This window comes from Hippoglossus hippoglossus, chromosome 12 (genome assembly GCF_009819705.1).
Source record: "Hippoglossus hippoglossus isolate fHipHip1 chromosome 12, fHipHip1.pri, whole genome shotgun sequence".
NCBI lineage: Eukaryota > Metazoa > Chordata > Actinopteri > Pleuronectiformes > Pleuronectidae > Hippoglossus > Hippoglossus hippoglossus.
Window position 1 is genome coordinate 2,167,143 of NC_047162.1, and position 26,719 is coordinate 2,193,861.

The following is a 26,719-nucleotide window of genomic DNA, read 5'->3' on the forward strand; positions in this document are numbered from 1 at the left end:
TGCACAGGACATCTTCCCTTACCAGTGCCCCTGAACGCAACCAAAAATCAGGACGAGTTGCAGAAGGATAATTTTTTTAAAATTATGACTAATATATGGTATTTCTAATTATTCCTAAATTGTATTAGATTTCTGCGACTATTATCTTGCGACCTCCTGGGGGGTTGTGACCCCTAGTTTAGGAATCACTGGTCTGGATTGTTGTGATAGAACAATAACATTATTCTGCTCGAAGTAAAACTGAAACCAAAACGTTGTCTGTTTTGTTGCAAGTGGATGTTGTGGTTGTAAGTTACACTGCAGTGCTGATTTACACTGACTGAACCCTGCTCTGCTGCATTCATAATAAGTCTTGTTAATGCAAGCACATAAAAAATCTTTATTTGTTGAAAACAATAAAACGTACACTTTATGAAAATAAATACATCCTTCAATTCTGAGGAGCTGAGGATTCGCGTGTCTTTACATATGTCACGATTATTTTTATTATCAAAAGTTAAATTTAATTTCAAGTATTCTGTTACATTTGGCACAGACAGGTGTTTACATTTATGTGGAGGGACGGTCAGGAAATAGGAAATGGGAAGAATTCAAGTATAAAATAAAAAGTGGAAAAAGAGGTGAATTAATGAGAAGTGCCTCCTCCCTGAGAACACACAGGAGACACTGCTCAAGGATTAATATGCAGCCACAGGTTCCCTACAAATGGCTCCCGATTTCAGTTCAATATTCAGTCGTCTCAGCTCATCATCATCTATATTTAGTTTTCTTTGTTCACCAGAGAGCAGGGTTGCGTGGCAGTCGTCATCACACTGTTAAAAGCAGTCTTTAGCATAACCATGAAAATCCAGTTCGATTTTGGGGGAAATGCAGCACACTTTAGATCGATGTTTAATACCTATAATACTGTACACTGTCATTTTTAAACTTGAACAGATTAAACACATGAGGTATAACTTGTTAGTGAGCTTTTCTGATTTTGTTGCCTTTGGACTTCCTGTCCCGCCCCGTTTCCAGTCTCTGTGCTAAGCTAAACAGCTGATATAAAAACACAAGCTTATTTCTCTGTTCCTTTAAAAAAATCTTGATTTCATGAGCATTTCCCCTGACAGTCCCAACGCAATTATTTTTAAATTAATAAAATCTTAAAAAATCAAACACGTAAGCTAAATCTCTTTGTCTTGAAAATTCATTTTGTATAAAGTTATACATTCAATGCAGGTTCTTGCATAGTTTCTTCCTAGTAGTGTCCATCACTGTGAACATGAGGTCGTCATAGTAACAGTGTTTGAAGTCAGCAAGTCATAGAGGGTTGTGTTTAAGGATTAGACCTGTTACCAGGTCTGATATGTGAAGAGTGAGGAAAAAAACACATCAATGCAAAGGAGGGAGAATGCAGTCTGTGTGGGGGGGGGTGGGGGGGGGGGGGGGGGGGGGTGTCACACAGTCTGATGTGTGTTGTGGGTGAGTGAAGGGAGGACTGGACCAGTCACTACACTTTTCCTGCGAATGCCTCCAGATTGAACGATGTGTCCAGTAAACGCTGCAGCTCCATGAGGTGAGTTTGTTTGTTCCCCGTAGCTGGAGCTGCTGCGGGATCACGTCCAGCATACCTGCAGCACGCGCACACACACACACACACACACACACACACACACATGCGTGCTGTTAGCAATAATACATTCACAGAGTGGTCTGAAATCCTACTTGCTTTGCTGTTTACTATGTAAGTAAATCAAATAAGAGCTGACCAGACGGGACGGGTGTGGTTGATGGTGGTACTGATGCGAGGATTGACATAGTAATAGTAACCCTGGTTCTTGTGCTCTTCCTGACACCAAACTAGATCAGCCTTTGCGTAGCGGTCAGTCTCTGCTTTCACCAGATCGAAGGGGAACGGTGAGAGCTGTAAAGAGAAAAAAGTATTAAGATTTCAAACAAGTTAGTTGCAAAAGCGCTTTTCTAGTCCTGATGACCATTCACCCATTCACACATACATTCATGCAGTGCATCTATTGGCAGCACGTATTTCTATTTCTATCTATTTACTCTTTCAGGGGCAATTGGGGTACACTATTTTGATCAAGAATGCGGGATGGGAAAGACTGGGATCAAACCGCAGACTCTCTGATTATAGGAAGACCCGCTCTACCCCCTGAACCGCAGCCACCCAGCCATTTGTAGCCTTTTTGTGTTTAAAATGTATTTATTTTATTTTTGGGGTAAACAGAAGCAGAATATCACTTCACTTTATTTGTTTATTCCCGCAGTGAAGGGACTTTTCAGGCAGCCGTCTTTCCTCAGAACTGGCTACAGGGTTACAACCAAGCTCAGGGGAGCTGTATAACATAACCATAGTGCAGCAATCGACCGACAGGAGGACTCCCAGGCAACACTCAGTACCAAGATGGAGCGCACAATAAAAAATAAACCTTACTAAACAAAGATCATATCACAATAATTATATTGCAAAGAAAATCCACACATGAAAGCAAATAAACAACTAGTTGTGTTACATGTGATTCTGCCTTGAACAAAAATTGCATAAGTTGATCAGGGATATGTTTTATAAAAAGTTCATATTAAAACACGTCTGTTTTTAGTAGATGCAACCACTTCTACTACTGTTGGGTCATGGGAAGACAGAACAGTGGCTGTAAAAGACTTTGAGAGACACATTTACTTTTGTCCTTTTTTGTCCTCTTTTCCCACAGTTTTGTTACTTTGAAGCTTTTAGCTGTAGACTGGTTTCTTTAAAACAGACTCGTCAGTCAGTCAGTTTGATTCCTCTGTGCCTAATGACTGTTAGGGCTCAAAATGTACTTTTTCTGAAACTAATTAGGTTAAATAAAACATTTAAAAGGCAGGAGTGACCACATATGTTTTGGACGTGAGTGCAGAGAGAGTAACAGCCATGTTCATCTTCAGGTACCATGATTATTTGTGTTTTGTGTGAAATAACTATTTTCTGAAAGTGTTGATTGTTGATTGAATGAAAATAGATCCTTGGCCCTGGCAGGAAGGTCAGACCGTCACCAAAGTCTTTACCCTCCTGCATCATTGCTTATCTATGAAAGATAATTGGCCTGTACCTTGAAATATATTGCTCTGGAACAAAATGCCTGCCAGACAACATTACCATCCTCAAGAGAAAAGGCAATGGACACATTTTAGATTTTAGTTCATGTCACATGATTTCCATTCCAGCAAGCCTATGGGTTAAAGTTTCAATGAAAGATGGCGGCTGTGAGGTGTTGTTGTCATTGAGTTTGAGTGAATAAGCCAATGTATTTTAATTAATATGTACAGTTTAGTATTCCCCACAGCATCACTGCAGACTTGAGGCTGAGTTTGCAGAGACTCTGACGTTACCTGTTCGATGCGGACAACAACTACAGCATCGTCCATGCCTCTGTTCTTGCGTTCCCGGGTCAGCTCGTAGTAAATCTTTCCGCTGCAGAAGATTACTCTCTTCACCTTCTCTGGGCTGGCAGCTGCAGGCCCGACATCTGGGATTATACGCTTGAAGTGGGTGCCTGCAGGATGGGAAACATACGCTCAAACTCACAATAACACATAGAGAAATGGTAGTTTTTCATTTTTTTTTCTTGAATTGCTAGCTCTTTTTTAAATGTCAGCACTCACCCGGCAGCATGTCATCAAAGCTGGACCTGGCCTCGGGGTGGCGCAGCAATGACTTGGGTGTGAACACAATCAGCTAGAGTTAAAGAGATAAAAAAGAGGGCACAGAGAATGATCAGTGACTTAAACTACATTATCTCGTGTTCGGAATCCCAGTGTATTGACTGCGTCACTTACAGGTTTCCTGAAAGGCAGCAGGATCTGTCTGCGGAGAACATGGAAGAGGTTTGCAGGAGTGGAGCAGTTGACAATGATCCAGTTACAGTCGTAGAGCTGACGCACCGAAAAGTCCTCTGACAGTTTCTGACAAAGAGTCAAAATTCAGAAGTAAGTCAAACATAGACTTTTCTGTCAGTTTACTTCTACTTGAGGTTTAATCCTGTTGTATATTTTAAAACTGAGAATGTGAGGAGGGAGTATGACGTTGTTATAGATTCAACAGTATCAGTGGGCTACGTCTTCTTCATTCTCGGCCCCTTTCAAAGTTTGTTGAGTAATCTGTTTGCAGTTCCTGCTTACAGTGTAGAAGTACAGAAAATAATCATTGGATTCATTTGATATGGAACAAAACTTGCAAATGTGATTTTTATCAGGCAAGATTTATTTGGCTGGATTGATGTGGCCACTCCTTATCCTACAACTTCCAAAGATCTACTCCTCATTGCTTTTAGCATATAACCAACAAGAATTACCGCCCTGTTGTTTTATGCCTCCACCAGCCATTGCAGTTTCAGTCTACATAAAAAAAATGTCCAGACTCATGAGGTCATTGTTACCTTTGACCTTTGACCCCTGACATCTCAACAGTTCATCTTTGAGTCAATTAGTGACAACAGGTCAACATTTTAAGACATTCCATAAAGGCAGAGTTGAGATATCATGTTCAAGCAGCACAAAATGTTTTATGAGGCCACAGAAGACCTTGACCTTTGACCTCCAAATTCTAAGGTCATCCTTGAGTCCAAGTGAATGTTTGTGCCAGATGTAATGAAATGCTCTATGAGAGTTTCTGATATTTCATGTTGAACAGGAGGTCATAATAAATTTTAACCTTTGATCTTTCGACCACCAAAATCAAACTATTTCATCTTTGAGTCCAAGTGAAAAAATGTTTACCAAATTCAAAGACATTCCCTCAGGGTGTTCCTGAGATGTTGCATTCACAAGATCAAAAACTGGATTCGTAAGGTCACAGCGACTGTGACCTTTAACCATAAACATTTGATCAATTCATCCTCTAATCAAATGTAACATTTGGACCAAATTAGAAGACAGTTCCCAAGGTGTTCTTGAGATATTGTGTTCACAACAATGTGACAGACAACCCAAAAAATAACGCCTCCGGGGACAAGGGGAAAAAACTGGATCTGATCTGAGTGCGAACCAAATAAAGGTTATATTAAGTGGTGTAGTAAACTGTGTCAACATTGTGTCCTGCAGACTCACAGGGAAAACATCAGGGTCATCGTTGCACATCTGCAGAAACCTTTCAGGACGGGCAGACGAGTGCTCTGGGCCCTAAGAGTAGGTTGGAGAAACAGAAACCCAAATGACAATTGTCACATTTTTGCAAAAATGAAACTGAGATAATTCAGACTCAGAGAGAGAGAGAAACGAAGAATGTGACCGATCAAGTTTTCACAGTTCCTACCATTCCCTCCATGCCGTGAGGTAGCAGCATCACAATGCCGTTGTGTCTGACCCACTTGGCCTGACCTGAGCTGATAAACTGGTCGATGATGCACTGAGCTGTGTTGTTAAAATCTCCAAACTGGGCCTCCCACAGGACCAGGGCGTTGGGACTGGCCATGGCAAAGCCCAATTCAAACCTGCACGCAGAGGAGAACAAAGCAGGTGCAAAACAGGACAGGTTCAGAACATTTTGTAGAAACACATACTTTTATCTGGTCAAACATATACATTCAAATAACACTGGATAATGTAATGAAGGCTTCAAGCCGAAAGACATCAACAGGTTGTGGTTTTTTGGGGCAGAGCCCTCATTTGAACTTCAGTGCAGGAGAAGTACACCTGTTTCCCCTCAAAGGATTGTGTTTCTGTAAACTTCAGTAGCCAGGCTAGAGTCTGCTTTCTCCAGTAAATTGATTCCATACTGTAATTGGGGTAGAGGATTACAGAAACTGGATTTCCTCAGGTAGAATTTTCGTGGAGAACTACAATTTTCCATTTATCTATGTTGTGTGTGTGTGTGTGTGTGTGTGTGTGTGTGTGTGTGTGTGTGTGTGTGTGTGTGTGTGTGTGTGTGTGTGTGTGTGTGTGCATAACCAGGTTTTAAATATGCACAATGAAACACTGCAAACAGAGCGAGAGACTGAAAGAGGAAAGACAGGTCATTAAAATCGGTAGAAGTCTGAATAATTAGTTTTGAACTGCTGAACATTTGAGTATTTTATTTATTTCAGGCACTTTGCACTGTGGCTTCATACAAGGAAGTCAGGAAATGTGTCATGAGTCAGCTATGCGCTTACTGATCTGAGGACATATAGTAACTGGTTTCCTGCTGTACATGTTCCTGTTGTACACATTGCCCAATTTAATGCTTTTACCGGATTTCTCTGAGTAAACTAATTACCAAATATCAAGCTCATGGTGGTGCCAAAGGGAAAATAAACAGCATGGTCATTTTCCCCCAGGGACCATGAATGTGTGAAGTAAATTTAATGGGAATCCTTAAAATAAATATTGAAATATTCCAGTCTGGACCAAGACCATACCTTGAGCCATGGCACCAGTGAGAACGTAAACATCATTGACTTGATGTCTGTTGCCAACCTTTAAACTCTTTGTTGCCGTGCTGCCAGCCCTGAGGACTTCCCTAATGGATGGTTCAACTATAATCCAGCGACTGAGCAATCGATGAGAGTTTGTGCATGCATACTACTCACCCAGTACTCCATATTCAGATAGAGAACTGTTGCAGACAGTGTAAGGAGCTTGATCAGGGGAGATGTAGTTCATGGGGATGCAGATCTTCTTGTCAACGTTCTGGTCGTGAAGAACATGGTGTCGATGGCTGTGAAGCAAATCAGAGAACATTTTGTATCATCAATCATACTATGTAGTAGCCTTGATTACATTTGGTATAAGTGAATTAGACGTTTGCATCGGTTGTACCTGAATGTGCCCCTCTCCACATCCTGCCCACTGAGACGTACATGGATCCCGTCTTTGAGCAGGGAGCCGAAGGCCATATACTCGCCGAGAGCCCAGTCACACACTCGCTGACTCACCATGTTTGCACGGCCCTTTAGGATACGACTCAGACCTAAAACATGAGCACAAAGACAGAAAGAGATATTACAGAGCTTGTTCAGGGAGAATTCATTAAAAAAGGAAAAGAGAGCAGGACGTACCTCCATGTATGGTGAAATCTTCCATTGGGACAGAGGCAGCGATGTTTCCGATGTGGCCGAGTTCCTCTTCACTGATGCCAGTCGAAAGGCAGCTCATACTCTTTGGTTGGCCCTCCGGTGTGAAAAAACCTTAACATACATGACACAGTTCAGCACAAACGAGACATGTCCTGTGTGATGAATATTAGGTCTGCACCAAAGCACTGAAATTATTATTTTTTACAACCAGTCCTTGATTAATCATTTGGTTGGTGAATAAAATCTGAAGACTATGACAATGTATACAATTTGCCACATCAGTTTAATATCATTAATAAACAATAATAATGAAAAGAAATTGATTTACACATAATTCTAATCCAATCAACAACTATAGCCAACAATTGTTTTAGTCATATTTGAAGAAAAATTATTAAAATGCTAAAATGTCCACACAGAGCGACTCATACCAGGCCACGGTGAGTCCAGCCAGTGTTTGATGTGAAGGATCTTTTCATCTTTGGAGCGAGCGTAAGCCTCCTCACAGATTTTGTCGTACCTCGCCACTTCCTCCTGAAAAAGACGGATGTGAGTTGAGGGTTTGAATATGAGCAACAGCTTGCAACCACGCTACCAGTTCTGTGTCACTGTATCTCTGCCACAAAATCCATTTAATAGTCCTTTTTGTCAATTTCAATTCCTACTGTGCAGTACAATCAAAACACATGCAACCGACCATAAAGACTAAATAGAATATACTTTTTTTTTTTTTACTAAAACAATAGTCAGGTGCTAGTATGAACACTGACACTGTTTTTAATTGCTGCAGCAAATACACATAAGTGTTAAGTCAAAGTTTATCTAAACTTACAGGACACATATTAGACTCATATCCAGGTTCACAATTTGAACTTGTGTTATAGCTTGAAAAAGTTCAGGTGCTCTGATGTTCAGAAAACACATCACTCTCCAAATACTGTCCATTGCTGCAATGTCTTTTTTCAGCCTCTGTCTGAAACGCTTGGTTTTAGCACCTGTCTCTTTAAAATCCTCCTCCCTTAAAGCCAATACTGCTCTTATTGGCCAGCCGGCACCCTCTCTTGTGATTGGTCAACCGCTTCCAATGCGTGTAGGAAATGTCGGCCACCTGAATAAAAAATAGCAACTACGTTCATTCCACAAGAGTGTTATCTATGGACTGAAAACTGAGCAACTTCTAAGCTTTTTTGTTTGCACAGTTTTCTTTTGTATTTTACACCCTCCTGTTTCTCTTCTTGTGTTGTCTTAATTTGCTTTTACAATTTGTCAATTTGTCATGATGCCCTTTTTGTTTTGTGTAAAGCACTTTGAATTGCCTCGTTGATTAAATGTGCTGTACAGATACACTTGTCTTGCCTTCTTGTAGCTGCACATCGTTTTGGTTTCTGAGATGCCAGAGCCGTCAGTCAGTGACAGATTTCTACTCGCTGACTATGAAACCTGTGTTTGCTCTCACGAGAGGCTTTTGTCAGTCTCATTATGAATCTCATTATGAATTAAACCATTTTAAACTGTAACACTTTCTCTGACTGTGACAACCTCATTCATATGTACAGAAGGTGAAGGGATTTGATAATGAATCCAAACTAAGGGACAGGAATTTCACAAATGGTCGTTTCATATTTTAGTTATAACTTGCATGCTTGCTGTGTGGATGACCTCACCTCGTACTCCTGTGTCGTGACGACTCCATCGGTGAGGAGTTTTTCAGCAAACTTCTGCAGGACCCCTTTCTGCTTCTTGATCAGCTTGTACGTCAGCGGCTGAGTGAACATGGGCTCATCCATCTCATTATGGCCGTTACGTCTGTAACACACCTAAGGGTGAAGACAACTGTTCAGGCAAGCTTTTCGAATGACATACGCTGTAAACACATGACAGCATTCGCACCTCAAATTTTCTGACCAAACCGTTTGATCTAAAGAATATTGGATACTATAAAACAGAGTGCTGGTCATATATACATCAAGTGGACACAAACACAAGTCTGTCTGATTGTGAGTGTTCTGTGTCTGTTTGGTATGTAAGTAGACAACTGTTTGCTTTACATATTCACTATATCAATTACAGTATTAAGAATATGATAAATTAATGTTTTGTTTGTTTGTGTGTCATTAGTTGAAAAGTCTTCAAAAATGTCCCCCCAAAAAGATCCACCTTTAAAGCACCCTGTGAGTACCCTGAGATTTCATGGAAAAACTATGGCAACGTGCAAAATAAAATTTGCATAAGTCATTAAAAACTTTAATGTAGTATAAAGGGGACAAAATGTTAGATAAAACATGAAAAACTGAGTGTGTTTGTTCATCACTCACCAGGTCTACAACAACATCTTTGTGGAAGGTGTTCCTCCACTCAGCTGCTACATTGCACACGTACATCACAGCCTCCGGATCATCTGCATTGACGTGGAAAATGGGAGCGTTTACGACCCGCGCTACATCTGTGGGGTAAGGAGATGAACGTGCCATCCTGGGGTCTGTAGTGAAGCCAATCTGTGGGGACCAGAGGAGAATGGGAAGGGAATGACATGAAGTGTTGTAACATTTCAGTTCCCTGAATTAGAAACTGCGTTGTTACTTGGAGTTACTGCTTGCTTCTAATAAAAACTATTTTATTTCATTGTCATTTCAGGCTGTGCATTCAATAAAATCCCAAATAACTAGGTAAAGGTAAGGTGTAGGTAAACTCTTTGGACTCAAAACATTTAAAATGTGTACAAATTACAGAAAAATGAATTGGTCCAAGAGTTGAATTCATGAAAGTTTTAGCTAAGGTTGGTCACTTGATCACTTGATCAATGGTTGTCACAATAGCAGGGCCTAAGTCTCTATTTGTGCAGATTTCTTATATGTTTCCTATCTTTGTCTGCCTGGAGTTTCTGAGATCTACATGAACTAAAAGTGAAATTAAACAGCATGACTAAATGGTTTGGTATACATCAACAAACAAAAATGACATGAGTGCATAAGATATACTGCTCGGCCCTTTATGACAAAGCACTAGTCTGCAGAAACTAGTATAAACTTTGGGACCAAGCAGCAATGTTAAATCCTCTCCTCTCCAAAGCTGCCTGCCTGCTCACTAACAGTCGCTCAGAGCCTGAGTGCATACCTGATTGTTAACCACCACGTGGATGGTGCCGTGGGTGGTGTAGGAGGGCAGGTCAGACAGGTGGAACGTCTCGTACACGATACCCTGGCCTGAAAATGCAGCATCGCCGTGAAGCAGGATTGACATGACCTGCAAAATTGATAATCGGGTTAAAAACATGTTTGGAAAACAACCCCATGTGCAATCATGTACGAAGTGTATTCAGATTACCCTCTTGCCCTCAGTGTCCCCGCAGTAGAACTGTTCAGCTTTGGTCTTCCCCTGCACCACAGGGTCCACTGCTTCCAGGTGGGACGGGTTAGCCATGAGTGACATAGAGATGTTCCGGTCGCTGACCCGGTTCTTCTGTTTGTGATACATCCCTAAATGATATTTCACATCACCAGATCCCTAAGAGCCGAAAAGAAAGAAAGATGTGATGAAGCCAGGCAAAGCCACACATACAACTGAATGATGAGTTGGTGCATACATGATGAACTCCAGAATTTGGTCTGGACTTTCTCTCGATGTTTCCTTTCACACATGAAACAACCCAGCAGGAGATACTCTGATTGGACACATCCACAACAACACAGAAATCTCCGAAGTGTTCAGGTGAGGGGTGGTGCGGCAGGCAGAGGCAGGATGTGATGTAATCAACTCTGCCGCGGAGATCCTGCGTTTTTCTTTACAGCACATCAACACCAGCATCGGCCCTTATAGCTAAAAAATCTCTTGATATCTTCGTTGCCATCTTTTACATGTAAGACACCGCATTTTCATCCTGGGATGTTTGTATTCTTTGTTTTATTCATTTTTGTGTCTGTCGCATTTTAGAAACATCTTCAACAAACCCACTTGCTTGCGGTGAATCCTGCGGAGGATCTCTTGCTGTGTTCTCACATGGACTTTTTGGGACATTCAGCCCCTCCGGAGAAAGTCCAGGGTTTATCCGGACTTCAGTACATGTCTGAAAGCTGCTTAAACAACTATAAGTCCCTCTTTCTTGGGCGGCCAAAAAAGATGACAGGTAGTTCAGCTAGTTCCAAACTCTGGTGCCTTAGATTTCTTATCAACCATAATCAGCCCTGAGATCCTCTGGTGCTGGTAGTTTAATTGTTTCTATCACGGCCCACACAAACCTTTTTACAATCTTTACTATTTTATTTCCTTTTCGAATTTTTGCATATTTTAAATGGTATTTGATTTTAATTTAATATTGAAAAGAGCTTGGAGTTTCCTTATATGTATGAAAAAGCTATATTGAAAAAACATGTTATTCTTATTCTTATAAATGTTTCTTCACTCTGAAAGTCTTTTTCAAACCTCATCTGCAGCCTCTAGTTTGGAGTCAAATTGGCAGAAGATTTGATCCAGCTCTTTCCGGATGACATTAGCGAGCACATTCAGCCGACCTCTGAGGAGACACACGTGCATCGCGAATTAACATTCAGGCTTTTCTTCGTTTTACGGTATCACACATGATGTATGAGCTCTGTGTTTACCTGTGGGACATCCCCATGATCACACTCTCCACTCCGCTCTGACTGGACCAGTCTATGATGGTCTTGAGGGCAGGGATGAGAGATTCGCAGCCTTCCAGACCGAACCGCTTCTCCGATGACCACTTCCTCTGGAGAAACTCCTCAAATCTGTGAACAGGTGGTGGTGCTGCTGCTTCACACTGTGGTCTCAGAACATGTATCCCCCGCCCAACCCCCCAGAAAAAAAACACCTTTGCCCTCGGGCTGCTCCACATGCTTTTCCAGGTAATTACTGAGGAGAGTTGAGGAATGTAAAGGAGCAGAAGACAGACCTGGTGGATCGGATCATTCTGGACAACAGAGTCCTCTTCTCCTCCAGACCAAACTGCATGATTCCTGGTGTCTCAAACTTCTGTCGGATCCACTTGCATTGCTCCACGTCATTAATGAACATAAACTCTACTCCGATGTGCTGACAGTAGGCCGTCTAGAAGAGAGAGGCAGGTCAGTGTGTGTGGAGGTTTGAGTGACTCAACAGAAAGTAACTGAAATAATGAGTCTAATCTTACATCCTGATATATGGTATTGACATCAAACATTGTTACTGTTAACTTTATGTTTTGTTTCCTGCAACAGTATTTTTGTGGGCTGCAGTACTGCCTAACTGGTGCTACACATTTCAGAACACAAGTATTTTAGGTATGTGGATTGTTTTTCACCTCAAGGCGGCGTATAATCTCTCTGAGTGGCAGACTGGTCTCGTTGCCGCCGACGAAGGTGGTGGTGGGAAGGCGGAACACCTTGTCCAGGTCGGACTCTGCCAGCCCGTATAAACCTGTTGTGAACAAGTGGGGGAAAGGCCCGCCAAACGAGCACAGGCATTCAAACCAGGCCAATGTGGCGGTGGGGAGCGGGGGGGGGAGAGAGAGAGAGAGAGAGCAGAAAAAGATGAGACCTTGAGACAGACATGTAACCACTGCTAAGAAAGAGAAAGGATAAAGAGAGGTTTAAGACACACCACTGAATTCAAGATTTCCTATAAAATGTGTGATCCCTGCTTTTTCTCTTCACTGTTCCCTCACTTCACTTCACTCCCTATGCAGCTCATCTCATCCGGCAGGCAACTGGCCACAAAATGCAAGAACAGAAAAGTTTTGATTCGGATATTTTGAACTACTGACTGTTTTAGTGTGACTAGTGCCCATTCTAGATATGTCTGTTTGGACTGGGATGTTTGCTTGGCCTGTGGTAATTTTGGTTGCAGCCTCCTTTCTGAAAATGTAAAAGTGACCTATGATCAACGGGATTCTTTGCACCAATTTTACAGTCAATGTTTTTCATTAAATGAGTGTTTTTAAAATCTTTGGCTCTGTAAAGCACCTTGTGACTCTTTTCACAAAAGTTCAATACAAATACAGGGGGGACTGGATCCAGGAATTTGGTTTCACTCTCTTTAACATTGTGATTATGGATTATTCAACATTTTCATTGATTTCCCAGGGAATAATCATAGACTGTATATAGGGAATAATTCATGAATCTTGATGACAAAAATCAGGCTTAGGGGCCGGATATCTATGAGTGTGATACATTAGATGCAGCTTGATTGATTGTGTGGAGACTGTTGGGCCTTGGCGGGGATTTGTGCTTGACTTAGAGCCATTGTAGTTTCTTATGAGACCAAAGCTCTTTTGTGGTCACTGCAGAGTAAAAACTGATTTCATTCTCAAAATGGCAGAGTGCTCTATATCACCTGGCTGACCTGCAAAACGAGATCAATGCACGTCCTCTCTTAAAGCCACCCTCAGCTGTTTTATAGTAGTATTTGGTATTTGGCACTTGCTTTTTGTCCTTATTATATCATAACTGTATATCAATACACATTATTATCATTACAGCATTACAATGTTTAGGAGCACTTTATTCCAATACTTATATTTAACACTGGTAACAATTATTGAGAAAGTATAAACAAAGTTCTAGCAGTAATGAAACTAGAAGTTATTTTTGTTTTTAATTAGTAACAAATTACATTTTCCTTTCAAAGCAACTTCTGACTGGAAACTAAGAGGCAATTATAAAGAAATTGTAAACCTTTAAAACAAGTGTTTTATTGCTTTGATTTCTTTCTTCCTGATAACATTTGTGAACTTAAGCCGAACGTTTACCAACTTCAAAATCGGAGGACGTTGTGTGAGGTTTGGGCTGCAACCTACAATATATAGAATATACATCATTGTCTATAATTGCTTTTTATTTTGATTATTTTCTTTCAGATTCTCTAAATGAAACTCCCTCAGTTGAGAAGCTGGGGCCGATGAATGTTTGAAAGTTTAAAAACATTTTTACTTATATGATTGATTGATTATCCAAACAGTGAATTATACATTTTTAATCCATTGTTTTATCTTTAAATAGGTAAATAATACATTTATACTTTTAAAAAAAAAACTTACACAAGACTAAAAGCTGAGAACATGTCATGCAACCAAATCAAATCAAAGTGTGTGTTCTAGTTTCTTCCTGGAACATTTGTGACTGGACTCTGTTGCCACTAGCAATCGGTAAATGTGGAAGATTTCTATTCATAATGAAGCAGACAGTGTATTAAAGAAGACAGAGAGGCAGCCGAGGTGTTTCTGGCTGAAAGCAAACATCACAGGACTGATGGGTTGGGTTAACTGGTCAAATTGTACGTCTCTATTCTGAGGAGGCCAGTCTGACACAGTACAGGGTGGCTCCTTCTGATTCACAGAATGTGATGTCCTGGTTGAACCAAACAGAGATAAGACAATATGAGAAAAACAGAGGGGGGGGCAGCATGGTGGTATCTATGTCTGTGTTTGCACACCTCTGTCAGCACATTAGTGCACAGTGCTGTTACAAGAGGGATCTTTAGACTTTCCTCCCCCCTCTGGGAACCGCCCTACACATAAAAACACGGAACTTGTGTTCCATGAGGTTTCAAAGAGAAGTGGCTGCACGATCCAAAGCTGTAATCAAGCAGTGTCTGTCTGCAATCTAATCACAGAAACATTTTGATGAAGCAGGCACAGATAAGCCTGTGTAAGTCCTGTTTGACCCTATCAGCTGCTGAGCAAAGGTTAACAGGGGCCAGCACACACACACACACACACACACACACCACACGCACACACACACACACACACACACACACACACACACACAAAAAGCATTACCACACCCATGAAATTCAAAGTCACTTACACACACACATACACAACATTTATAACGTTTTTTGAAGCTGTAATTAACGCCTTTATTAATGGTTAATAACAATTTTATATAGAATTTCAGTAATAAGCCATTAATAGAACAACACACGTTCATTGTCTAGTTAGCTTTAACCTTTTAAACCTCTACCATGGACTGTTTATTCACTCTTGTGGCAAAGCATGCTGCACATGTGGACCCAAATTAAGTTATATTTATAAACTGCTTGTTTAAGTTCACACATATTATGATACAGTCATTATTATAGTGTTTGACTTGCTGATGATCTGCATGTGATTTTTAAATAATACAAATGTAGAGAGGACAATGCAGTATGTGTGACATGTGGACATAAAGAGCTGTTTTGTAATGCTTTTTAAAGACGTTTCCAATCTGCTGTTTGGAATAAAGACTCTTGTGCATCATGGTGCCCTGTTTTGATATTCAAACCCACTCAACAAGTTATCAGGCTTCCAGTTATAAATGTTAGCACGACATTAATAAAGGCTTTTGACTTTCTCAATAGAACGTACTCAGCCACTTAAATGAATGCATGCAATAAATGCAAATACACCAGTGCATGAAGTCTGCAGTGTTAAATGTTTAGCAGCAGTTTTGCAAATGGATTTTAGAGCAGTTGCAGACTTTTTCAGAGATATGTGGTCAAAAGGTCCATGTGATGTAAAGATTTTCCAACCCAAATTATGTTTTAATAAATGATGTACACCTGGTCTATAAAGCATTGTTGAATAAAAAGGGTGTGTTATCAGTAAGTGAACTGAAATGGAATATACTGTGTAGCCCTGATGTTTTCACTGAGAACAAACCAGAACCAACCAACACGGAGGACTCTATATGAGAAATCACCGGAAATTGGTTTTGAATGGAATATCAGCAGGAACACCACAAACTGAAAGCAGCTTCTTACTTAAAGCTTTTAACGTAATGCGCAGAGTGCTGCCGGATGTGGGCCAAGGGTCTACATCCAAGATCCCACTCAAAGAGCATAAAACTTGGATTGGGGTTTGAGGGACTTGTCCTACATTCAGCCATCAGATTACAGAGCCGTTCTTTATATTGAGAGAACTCTGGATGCATGAAGAGATACAAACACACATACTGGAGGTTAAGTATCACACAAAGCTTCTCATATTGTCTTTTAGTCTGATCTCTGTGAACCTCAGCGCCACCAGAACCTGTTGAAACAGAACAATACCTCTATTAACTGTGGAAACATCCTATTACAACTCATAACAATCGCCTGTTTTTGAACTCAGAGGCCCAGCCTTTTCATTCGGCACAATGATAGCATGCTGCAGGCGTGCATCACACAACAGCCAACTCCCACGCTTTCCAAATGGTTTCAACTCTTTGAGCTATTGTAATAAAGCTGACAAGTCTTTGTTTAGTTAACAAGGTGATGGAAGTGAGAAAACAAACAAGACAGCTGAGCACCCAGTGAATCTAAAGTAAGTCAATTAAGAAGAGCATAATAATCATCTTTATTTCAAAAACAAGAATTACCTGATTATTTCCAAATTCTTCAAATTGTTAGCTATAAAAAATTGGTGTTGTAGCATAGAGCATGTTGTCTTATCTCTTCAGAGACCATAACTTGTTCTACAAGACAGTATGTGCTGATAGGAACCAGGCTGCACATGTGCACGATCAATCTTGACTTAAATGATTATTAAATAATAAACCTGGTACAATTAATGATAACATACTGGACTAGGTTGAGCAAAATGCTAACATCTGCATGCTAACATGCTCACAGTCCCTACACCTTTATACGACCATAATAGCTCTGAAACTAACAACCACGAAGAACCGCACGTTGTCTTATCTGGTCTCCTCAGACCAAAACCTACTGTGCTGAGAGTGTGCTGATAAGGACAACCGGATACACATGAGTTACACCTAACAGGACGCATCAGGGCACAACTCTGACAGTGACATCATGAACTGGTCAACAATACATAAATAAAAGACATAACATAAATAACAAAGGCATAGATAAATTGCATCTGTTTGTAATACGGAATATGTTACAAAAACGTTGTATTTTCTTGCACTCAACAGCTTTTTAGTGGGTGATAAATTGCTGACTACAAATAAAGTAAACTAAAAACAACTTCTCGTATTGAGGTTGCCAGGTTGTAAAAAAATAAAGACCTTTAGCTGCTGTAAATCCTCCCAGCTCCTTGATTCATTGGCCTTTTATTACTGACTTGAAATGGTCAAAGCCATTAAGGTTAGTAAACCATTAATAAACAACTCTTAAATTACACTAATCCATATAGTCTATAATATTTACAATAGCAGGCCCAGAACTGAAAACAATTGTGTCTACCGAAGGTCAAACTGCTCCGTTTTACATGGAAAAAACACTTTACTGGGAAAGTTAGAAGGCTTTAAATAAGGATTACTTTCATGAATGATTAATCTACCTATTTTCTTTTTAATTGTTTAGTCCATAAAGTGTCAGAGGGCAGTGACATGTCTTTCCACAGTACAGGTTTATGTCTTCAAATAGCTTTTATTGGGATGCAGCTGTACAAAAGAAAGCAACAATCCTCCCATTTCAGAAGCTGGGACAAAGAAAGATTGACACATTCACTTAAAATTACCTGAATATATATTTATGTCACTGTTTCAGCTCTACGTTGGCAGTGAGGTTCTGTTGCCACAACAGATCCTTACTAACACTCTTCTCAACAGATATAGTGTAACATCTAAATACTTTACAGCTTACTAAGAACATGCAGGAATGTATCAAATGGCACCTGCAGAGTGGGTTATATTCTATTTCAGCATTCTGATGTCAGATCTTTTTATCAAAGGTTTAGTATAGCCTCACTGTGAATTAAAAAACTTGAAAAATCTAATCAGAATAAATATTAGACTAGGGTTAGTGATACTCAATGTTAAAAGCATAAGGACCTAGCACTTTACAACAAGAACTATTGCATAACACAGAAGCTCCAGTTTTGGGCCCCTCTGGACTCCTTGGGCCCCTGGGCCGGTGCCTTAGGGGCCAATCTGAAAATCCATCCATGACATTCAATTTTACACACAGAGAATAAACACATTCCTAAACCAACTATACCAATTGTTTACAATCAGGCAACCAAACATGTTGTTTTGAGGGCTACTTATTTAACAAAAATGTTACTCCAGTAAATGTTCCAAAAAAGTATATATTTACAAATACAAAATCAATCATAAATATTTTTTTCAGATATATTTGTTCTGATTAGGTTGAAAGCTTTTAGGCAGTTAATGAACAGTGGCTCTCTTCTATGTAGCCCCTCTGACCAGGGGTGTCAACTGCACTGTTAAACATTTTGTCCGTAGTTGCTTGTTATTGTATTAATAAACATAGTGATCAAATAAATAACCATATTTTGTTCCCTAGTTAAGAGAAAAACATCAAATTCATCCAGGCACGCATATGATATAGGATTACTCCACTTCTGCAGGCTGGACAATTTACACTACACAATGTCACAAATTCTGTCTCAAATTTTTCTTTTTAATTCACAATATTATAATTTAATATATATAAGTATTTGTACTTATTTCCACTTTATATTCCACAAGCTATTATTCGAGCAATCTCAGAAAATTCTGCGACTAACAACCAAATGCTTCCTGTGTATACCACTCGTGCATGCCTTCCTGTTTACACTGGCACGCACATATCCCAGTGTACGCAAGCTGTCGCGTGATATATGCGTTTTCAAGTGTGTTGGAATGGACAGTGATTTAAACTGAAAGGGATCCAAAACGCTCATGTGGACAGAGATAGAAAATGCTGTTTTCAAACAAATACATAGAAATGTCGATGTAGCCTAAGAACTGGAGAGAACTAGTAAATAAGGCAAAGGGGGATTCGAAAACAGCGAATCACAGCGAAGGAAATGATGGGAGCAGAGGGAAAAACATTTGTGAACATTTACACAGGTTTCGATTTCTCACCAACGTTCTGGAAACCAACGGCACACGGGGCATCGTCAAAGTCTACACAGCCGATGTTCAGGGGGTCCAGCTTCGCTATGTGATGCCCTCGTACCTGAGCAAACACAAGACCACATAGCTCATTGCATGTTCACATGTTTAAATGGTCAGGCTTTGTCAACCAATTCCAGCTTGATTGTGCTCATTTGACTTTGTCTAAACTGCCGACCACTTCCTGTAAGGTTTCCTAACGGAAGTAGACACAGATGTAAGCATAACTGTAGACACAGATGTGGGGCAAAGGTAGCAAACAAAAGCAGAAGCACTGCTGGACAGATATATGGTCTCCTGCCTGAGTCCAAGGTCCATTTAACAGGTCATCAGTTCATTCAACAAACTGATGAAAGCGTTACTTGGACATTTACTAGAGTACAATTTGAAGCTATTAGTACTTTTTTGGAAATATACACTACAATTATACTCAACTTCAATTCATAGGCAATTACTATAGAAACTACACCACATTTAAAATACAGTTATAGCTGCTGTACTCCTAGAACTATAATCTGCTCCATCCTGGCCATCTGCAATATCAAAATTTTAATACATCAGGAATAATAATAAAAATACTATAGTATTCGTAATAACACTGCAATATGATTGTGAACAATCATAATGAGGACTTTACATTTATAAATTGTTCTGCTTCGTTGACATTTGCTTTAATTCCAGATGATAATATCTGCCACAGGTCGCAATGCTGTAGTATGAGATCTTCTATTGTGACGTTATTTACACTTGGATTTGGTTACTTGGACCCTAGTGGCTTTAATTATGAGAAACATGCTGTAAAACTCCATTGAGTGCAGCATAAAAAGTCTGGTCAACACTCCAAACAGACACATCATAGTGAGAATCTGTTATATTTAATCCAGGTTCAAAGCTAAGTTTCTAGAATCTACCATCAGTGAAGGTTATAGACCCTGTTTAGACCCGGGTGATCCGATACCAATTGGCCAGCTTGAAGTTCAGATGTGATGCACCTCATGGACGTTGAGGACACATTTAAGATCTGATCACACAGACCACGTTAGAAGGTGGTCTGAGTCAAATGTGGCTGTGTAAACGCATATGGGTCCGGAGCCGCTTTGTTCAGACCTGTTATTGAGGTCTAAAAACACCCAAGCGCCTACTCAATGCGTCCTGAGATCAGATCTGCACTTTCATACGTGGAATTGTTTGTGGCCACAATATCTATACTAACCAAATCTTACAGCACATCAAAAATATCGGGAGACTCTCACTCTGACAAATGCATTCTCAAATACAGCCCCTCCAGAGAATGTCAGATTATTAGATTATCCAGAGTTTAGTGCAGGTCTGAAAGCAGCTATAAATAGCATGTGTAGTTTACCTGGTATGCTCGTATGAGTGATTGTACTGCTAGATGATCCTTCACCAGCTTCTCCACATTGGGCTGGGCTCCCACCAGTGCCTGGACACTGGCCAGTCCCTGAGAAGTCCCACTGATGGGAGGAGGGCTCTGGTAGGCCGCACCAGGCGGAGCCCCCGCATTAACGTTGCGAAAAAATATATCCCAGGACTCCAGGGAGAAAGAGAAAGAGAAGAAGAAAGTATTCATATTTTATATATAGTACGATGCATCACTTCTTCAGGACGAGCAAAGTAATCCCACATCAAGCCATGTCACATGTGGATTCATTTAAATGTGCACACCAGGACTATACAAACACATTTGGTAAACAAAGTAGAGCCACAGTAGCAGCTTTGTGAAGCTCTCTGAGGTAATACCATTACCATTAGGGCTCCAAATTAATCAGCTACTTATTTTTCTCAATAAAATGTTTTGTCTATAAAATAGATTAATAACTATTATTATAATATCCCATAGTTCAAGATGGCATCTTCAAATGTTTTGTTTTGTCAAGCCAACAATCAAAAAAGTTTGCAATGCCATAAAACACAGAAAAGCAGTAAATCCTCGGATCATTTTCACAAACAAAGCAGTTGTAGTCTGCAAATTGATCAATGATCAAAATAATTATCAGTTGCAGACTTTAATCTTAACAAATTTACAATTGAAAGATGACAATTTTAGGGGCCAAAGTTAAGGTAGATTGCACTGATGTAAACTTAGTGGCGCTAAAGTAAAAGTCACAGCCTAAGTCATTTGGATTCATCCCCTGGGGACCATAAATATGTCTGGATGGGAGGAGAGGCAGACATTGCCACAGTTAGAGCCAAGCAGCTTGCGTGGTTAAAAACACATCCATGCATATGTGTTTGACTTTGTATCCAAGTGTCAAGTCAGCGAAGAGAGTGATTGGCTTATTACTGTGTCAGAGTATATTCACGCGGTGCTTTGCATTGACCATTTATGGTTGAATGTGGGCGTGTAGGGGGCGGACTTAGAGGCAGATTCAGGTACACATGTTTCCAGGTGGACTGTGATTTATAAAGGGAACATTGGCCTACCAAGATAAAAGCTTGATGTTCTAGATAAGCTTGGCAACCTGGCTTTTACTCAGCCTCTCTAGCAATTTGACAGATTTGTTTGCATATGATCGTCTTAATGAGGTCGAATTCAAAAGAGCTATTCAGAGTTATTTCGAGGGTCTTAAGTAATTAGGTCATTTGTGAATTGAACAAAGTTATTGCTGCAGTCAAAAATTCAAGACATCTTCAGTCTGTGCTTGACTATGAGAGCAACACCTGATGTGTTCCATTAACAACACGTAGAGTAGAGACTGTGCTATGAAGTTAAACATTCATAACACTAATATTGCTGGTTATACTGCTACTCCTAATGACAACAAAACTCATTTTCACAGGATGAAAAGGATCTCATTCCTGTTTGAATCCTAAAATGACTTTAACAAACAGTTTGGCACTAATTTGTGGTATTTTAAATGTATTCTTTTTCATCTGGCACTACAACAGAAAAATCACCTTTTCTCTGTGCAGTTTGGTTCACTATATATTTACATTTGAAATAACTAGTGCATCCTTATTTTTGAGAAGATTCACAGTGTGAGTCATTCTTGCTGTACTTGCTCCTTGTGAAACATGTATGTGCAAACACGCGTGTATGGAATGTCTATACGTGTAACCTTTACCCTACTAAATTTTGGACAGGTATCTATTAGGACTGATAACAAATTTGTATCTTTTCAGACCCCTCGGGAAGAAAGTCAGAAGAGGGGCTAAAGGGTAAAAAGAGTAAAGAGTGAAAGGAAACACATTCGGTGCAGCGGCTTTGGGACTGGACATCAGTGGGACAGCACTGGACCTGTTTTTCATATGCCCATAAATGCAAAGTCAAGATTAAAAGCATAAATAATGCAAATACGCCGATACACAATGACATACCTTGTGCACATTTCTGGGATTCTCCAGCCACGCATAGTACATCTCCTCCACATAGTTAGAGCTAGTGCCATTAAGAAAGGGCTCAGCCGTCAGAGATGTGTTCAAACACCTTGCAAGCTGAAACGTCCTTAAACTCCTTCCAACCACCAACAGTCTGGGCTGTGATAGGCTCTGTGCTGTCTGAGCAGCCGTTAAAGGCCGAAGCCTTGCAACTGTAGTCCTTAAGCGGTGCATGGCTGCTGTTCAGCCACAGCTCCTCTCCCCCACCACTTCTCAAAGGAAGAATGCAGCAGCACGGTCCCAGAGAAAGTCCCCCCCAGGCTCCTCAGCAGCTGCCACTCTTGCTCCTTCTGAACCGGTGAGGCGGGTTTCTTCACAGATCCTGATCCCTCTCTCCTGTTGACTGACGTGTAAAAATTGTCCATCAGAAACATTCTACTTCATCAATGCATCTTAAGAGCAAAACTAAGGTTAAAATCTAAGGTTCAACTATTTCTTATTCGTATAAAACCGAATCACAAAGTAGATTATCTCAAGGCTATATCCTTGTTATTGTAACAAGGATTAGACTGAAGCCAATGTATCTGTGTCTTAATACATTCTGATTCCCTCATACCTCACCAGTAATCCCAAAGGCCAGATAGTTTCAAAACAGGTCATAAACAGGTTGACAACCCTGCCACATCCTAAAACAGCAGGACACTGTGATTTTTTACCAAAAGATTAAACTCAAAGACAGAAATAGTGCATTTTTGGGGACTATTTTTGGCAGCGCATTAGTCCCCATTCGGTGTTCTGCTGAGTATTTGGGTTAGCAGGGCAGTATATGTGGAATTGCAACACTTATCCTCTAATGATGATAAATGACACAAACACCCTCAGACCTCATGTTTCTCAAATGAAATGAACTCATTCATCCTCCATTTGAAAAAGACTTGTCCTGTTGCAAATGCTGTTCGATCCCCGTTGGGGACGGCTGTGCTGGCAGTGTGTGAGTGATGTATGATAGAGAGTGCTGCACTGTATGAATGGGTATGTGAATGGTTGAATTGCAAAACTGTAATGGAAAGAGCTTTGAGTTGTCATCAAGTATTTTTATAAAACAAAAATAAAATGCTAAATAAATACATATTGTTACTTTAATTCATACTGTGGATGTTTCCTGTAAATTACTTTGTCAAACTGCTTCTATTATTTTGCCTGTATGTCAAGTGACACATATCATGAATAGATCTGACAATAACTTCCTTTAATAAATTATTGATTGCTAAGTGTATAAAATGTGAAAAAAATATTTAAATATAGGGTTATAGGGAAAAATGCCCATCACAACTATTCGTGAAAACCATAAAAATGACATATTTTCACATCTGATGTTTTTGCTAATATTTGCCTCAAAGCTGCAGTTGGGAGGTTTTTCAGCAGGCACAACTTTTATGCCCCCCTCTCAGCTGAGCTCTAAAACTGTCTACAAAGCCCCTCGCTAAACCAGAGGCCAGGCTGCGATGCATGTGATGCAGTAACCACAGCAACAGAAAAGGCCAGCAAAAATACATGCCTGCGGTATTTCGCAACCTTTTCAGCAACTATGGAAATGTAATAACAGGAGGGACGCTTACCACCTGTAACAGTTCAATTCAAAAACAAGCTAACCGTAGCCCGACTGCAACATCACGGTAACATGAGGTCTGCTGCTACAAATATCAGAACAAACATCAAACTGCCAACACTGCTCCCTGAGTACTTCACAACTTTAAAAAAAATATATGCTAACCAATAGCCTCATCATCAGAGACAGCTAAGTAACTGTAACGTACAATAAAATGTTAAATGAATCAACTTACTATTGAAACAGTACAATACTCATCGGTTTCTAGGTGTGCGGAGAAGTACTCACACTGCTATGTATGGTGGGGGTCACTGGGGGCTGAACAATAGGCTTTTGCCCCATGGGCCTGAAAAAGGTTGAATATGGCCATGAAACACACACCTCCTGTTTACAATCCTGACTGCTCCCCTCAGCCTCTGGCTCTGCGAATGAGTGAAAAACTCAACAGCACTGTCCTGTCTGTCCTGTCCGGAGCATGAGCAGGATGTGGTGTCCACACAGGGGCTGAGCTTAGTCAAATACTCCAGAGAACACATTGTAATGCTGTTTTAAGCTGAGTTTTGAATTATGTATTTGCGGACAGCTTTTGTAACCCCTCCTATAAAGTATCTAAAAGCCTAAATATGCCTAACTACAAAAATGGTAAAAAAAAAGTTATTTTTAAATAAGAACCAAGTTTATGCTGAATCTATCTAACTATCTTTGTGAGGACCAGTTTGAGTCTTCAACCTATGGAGTGAGGACATTTGGGGAAAGTTAGGACATTTTGGCCGGCCCTCACTTTAATGGAATGCTTGTGGGTTAAGACTTGGTTTTAGGGTTAGGGTTAGAATTAGGTTAGGTTAAGGGTTAGGGTTAGGGTTAGGGTTAGGCATTTAGTTTGGTTGGTTAGGGTTAGGGTAAGGGGCTAGGGAATGCATTATGCCAATGAGTGTCCTCACTAAGACAGCTGTACAAACATGTGTGTGTGTGTGTGTCTAAATGGTAAATGGTCTGTATCTATATAGCACTTTTCTAGGTGCAGTTCCCACGCCATATAGACCTATAGGCAGGTTTTGAGGACTGTGTGAGGCAGTGCTGAGGTGGTGATGACGGGGATTTAGGAGTGACTTTGTCCACACATCAGCCAGGTGACAGTGTTCTCCTGCAGCCGGTGGAGACGCCTCAACACAGACCAACGAGCAGACAAAGACACTCTTAATGCCCCGCACAGACCATCAGATCTACCATGACTGTAGCTGGGACATTATCTTGCCATGATAAATAAACTCAAATCCACTTAAATCTTGTGGTTCCATTTAAAGAGGCATGCACCTCTATATAATCACACAACAGAGCCTTTTGCCTGCTTACCTCACTATGACATAGTCCTACAGGTCTTTACAAATCATACATGCTTGTGATATTTTGACCGTCCTGTATTGGTAGCCACCCCAGAGACCAAAACCCCATTCAAAAGCACTGAAAACTTGCATTCTCATAAGAAGTCTTCATGAACAACATATACTAATGACATCTTTTCTTAAAGACACAGAGACATAACTTGCACTTCAGGATTCACCCACTCACTCATAGTCATCGATACTTAAGCCGCTTTCAGACCTCTGGGTAAAATCCAGAGAATAGTTTGCCTTTCACACATGCACAGCTGCAGGAGTTTCTCTGCTCAGACGGGTTCACAACAGCAACAAATCCTCTGTGTTATTCAGGTGAGAGGTGTAGCAAGACGGGTGCAGCAGAAAGAGACAAGAGAGGACATATTAACGCTACAGCACCCTGACACTGTCCTCAGATCTTAACACCTTAACAACTCTCTTGATATCTTCGTCTGTGTCTTTTACGTGTGTGTCACCACTTTTTCACTGCAGATATTTGTTTTCTTTTCTTTTTTTTAAATTTATTCTAAGAGGCCAGGCAGATAAAGTCCGTAGAAACTGCGGAGTGTCTAACTCAGACATTTACATTCACACATGCACCTCCTCCGGAGAAAGAGCGGAGGATCCTCGGAGTCCAGAGCATGTCTGAAAGCAGCTTTACAGTTTTGTTACTTGGTTCCTTTTCTTGAAAAAAATTATAATATCACACTGTCAAAATACACTTACAAGTAGACATCTTGCATACTATGAACAAAATGTACTTTAAAGTGTCCTGTATAGTTTTCTTGTAAACAAACTAGAGCTATATTTTACAACTATGCTTCAGTCATTGTTGCTATTGAATGCTTTAACAATTTCATTGTTACCAATACATTTTCAGTAAACCAACTGGTAAACTAAACAAATAATTATTGTAACCATAGAATACAGCTGCCTTTTGAAATAGTGACATGTCTGCTGTGGGTCAGCAGGGGCCCCAACAACAAATTTGAACCCAGGGCCCCAAAAGAGTTGCTTCCAGCCATGGTCATAACCATAATATCTACAACTCAGCCCCCAGTCCAAGCCTTGTGACGCACACACACACACACACACACACACACACACACACACACACACACACACACACACACACACACACACACACACACACACAAACTCCAAGCTTTAAGAACAACCACTATTTGTAAATATAGCGCCAGGAAAGAAACTAGTTGAGTTAGAAGTCAAATGTTGCTCCGCTTCAGTTTCAGGTGTAAGTGAGAGAAGTTTGAGTGACTCGTTACCTTCACCACAGGCGCGTCCTCCCTGCCTCCTCTGTCTCTGCGAATGAGAAGCAAACTCAGCAGCACCGTCCCGTCCGGGGCGCGCGAGCAGGATGCGATGCGCGCACGGGGGGGCTGAGTTGGGTCGCGCGCTCGCCGGGCACTGTCTACTCACGCTGGTGCTGATCTGACGTCACCACGGCGGTGACGTAGACACGAGAGCGGTCCGGTTGCATCAGAAAACAAAGAAAGTGAGAACAATAAAAGTCAGTCT

At 40.6% G+C, this 26,719-nt stretch overlaps 1 protein-coding gene across 1 annotated transcript; it reads right to left on the reverse strand.

The window, feature by feature from the left end:
• Nucleotides 1–80: 80 nt before the first annotated feature.
• Nucleotides 81–22,491, reverse strand: ogdhb (oxoglutarate (alpha-ketoglutarate) dehydrogenase b (lipoamide)). Its single transcript, XM_034602738.1, has 22 exons — nt 22,196–22,491; nt 20,220–20,408; nt 18,827–18,920; nt 12,331–12,446; nt 11,944–12,098; nt 11,633–11,779; nt 11,454–11,544; nt 10,359–10,538; nt 10,149–10,277; nt 9,350–9,529; nt 8,699–8,851; nt 7,466–7,568; nt 7,017–7,145; nt 6,778–6,928; nt 6,547–6,676; nt 5,294–5,470; nt 5,089–5,160; nt 3,820–3,945; nt 3,646–3,718; nt 3,373–3,536; nt 1,752–1,906; nt 81–1,613 (listed from the first exon to the last, which is right to left on the reverse strand). The coding sequence occupies exons 1-22, from the start codon at nt 22,427–22,429 to the stop codon at nt 1,493–1,495; spliced, it is 3,069 nt and encodes a 1,022-aa protein (XP_034458629.1). The 5' UTR covers nt 22,430–22,491; the 3' UTR covers nt 81–1,492.
• Nucleotides 22,492–26,719: the final 4,228 nt, after the last annotated feature.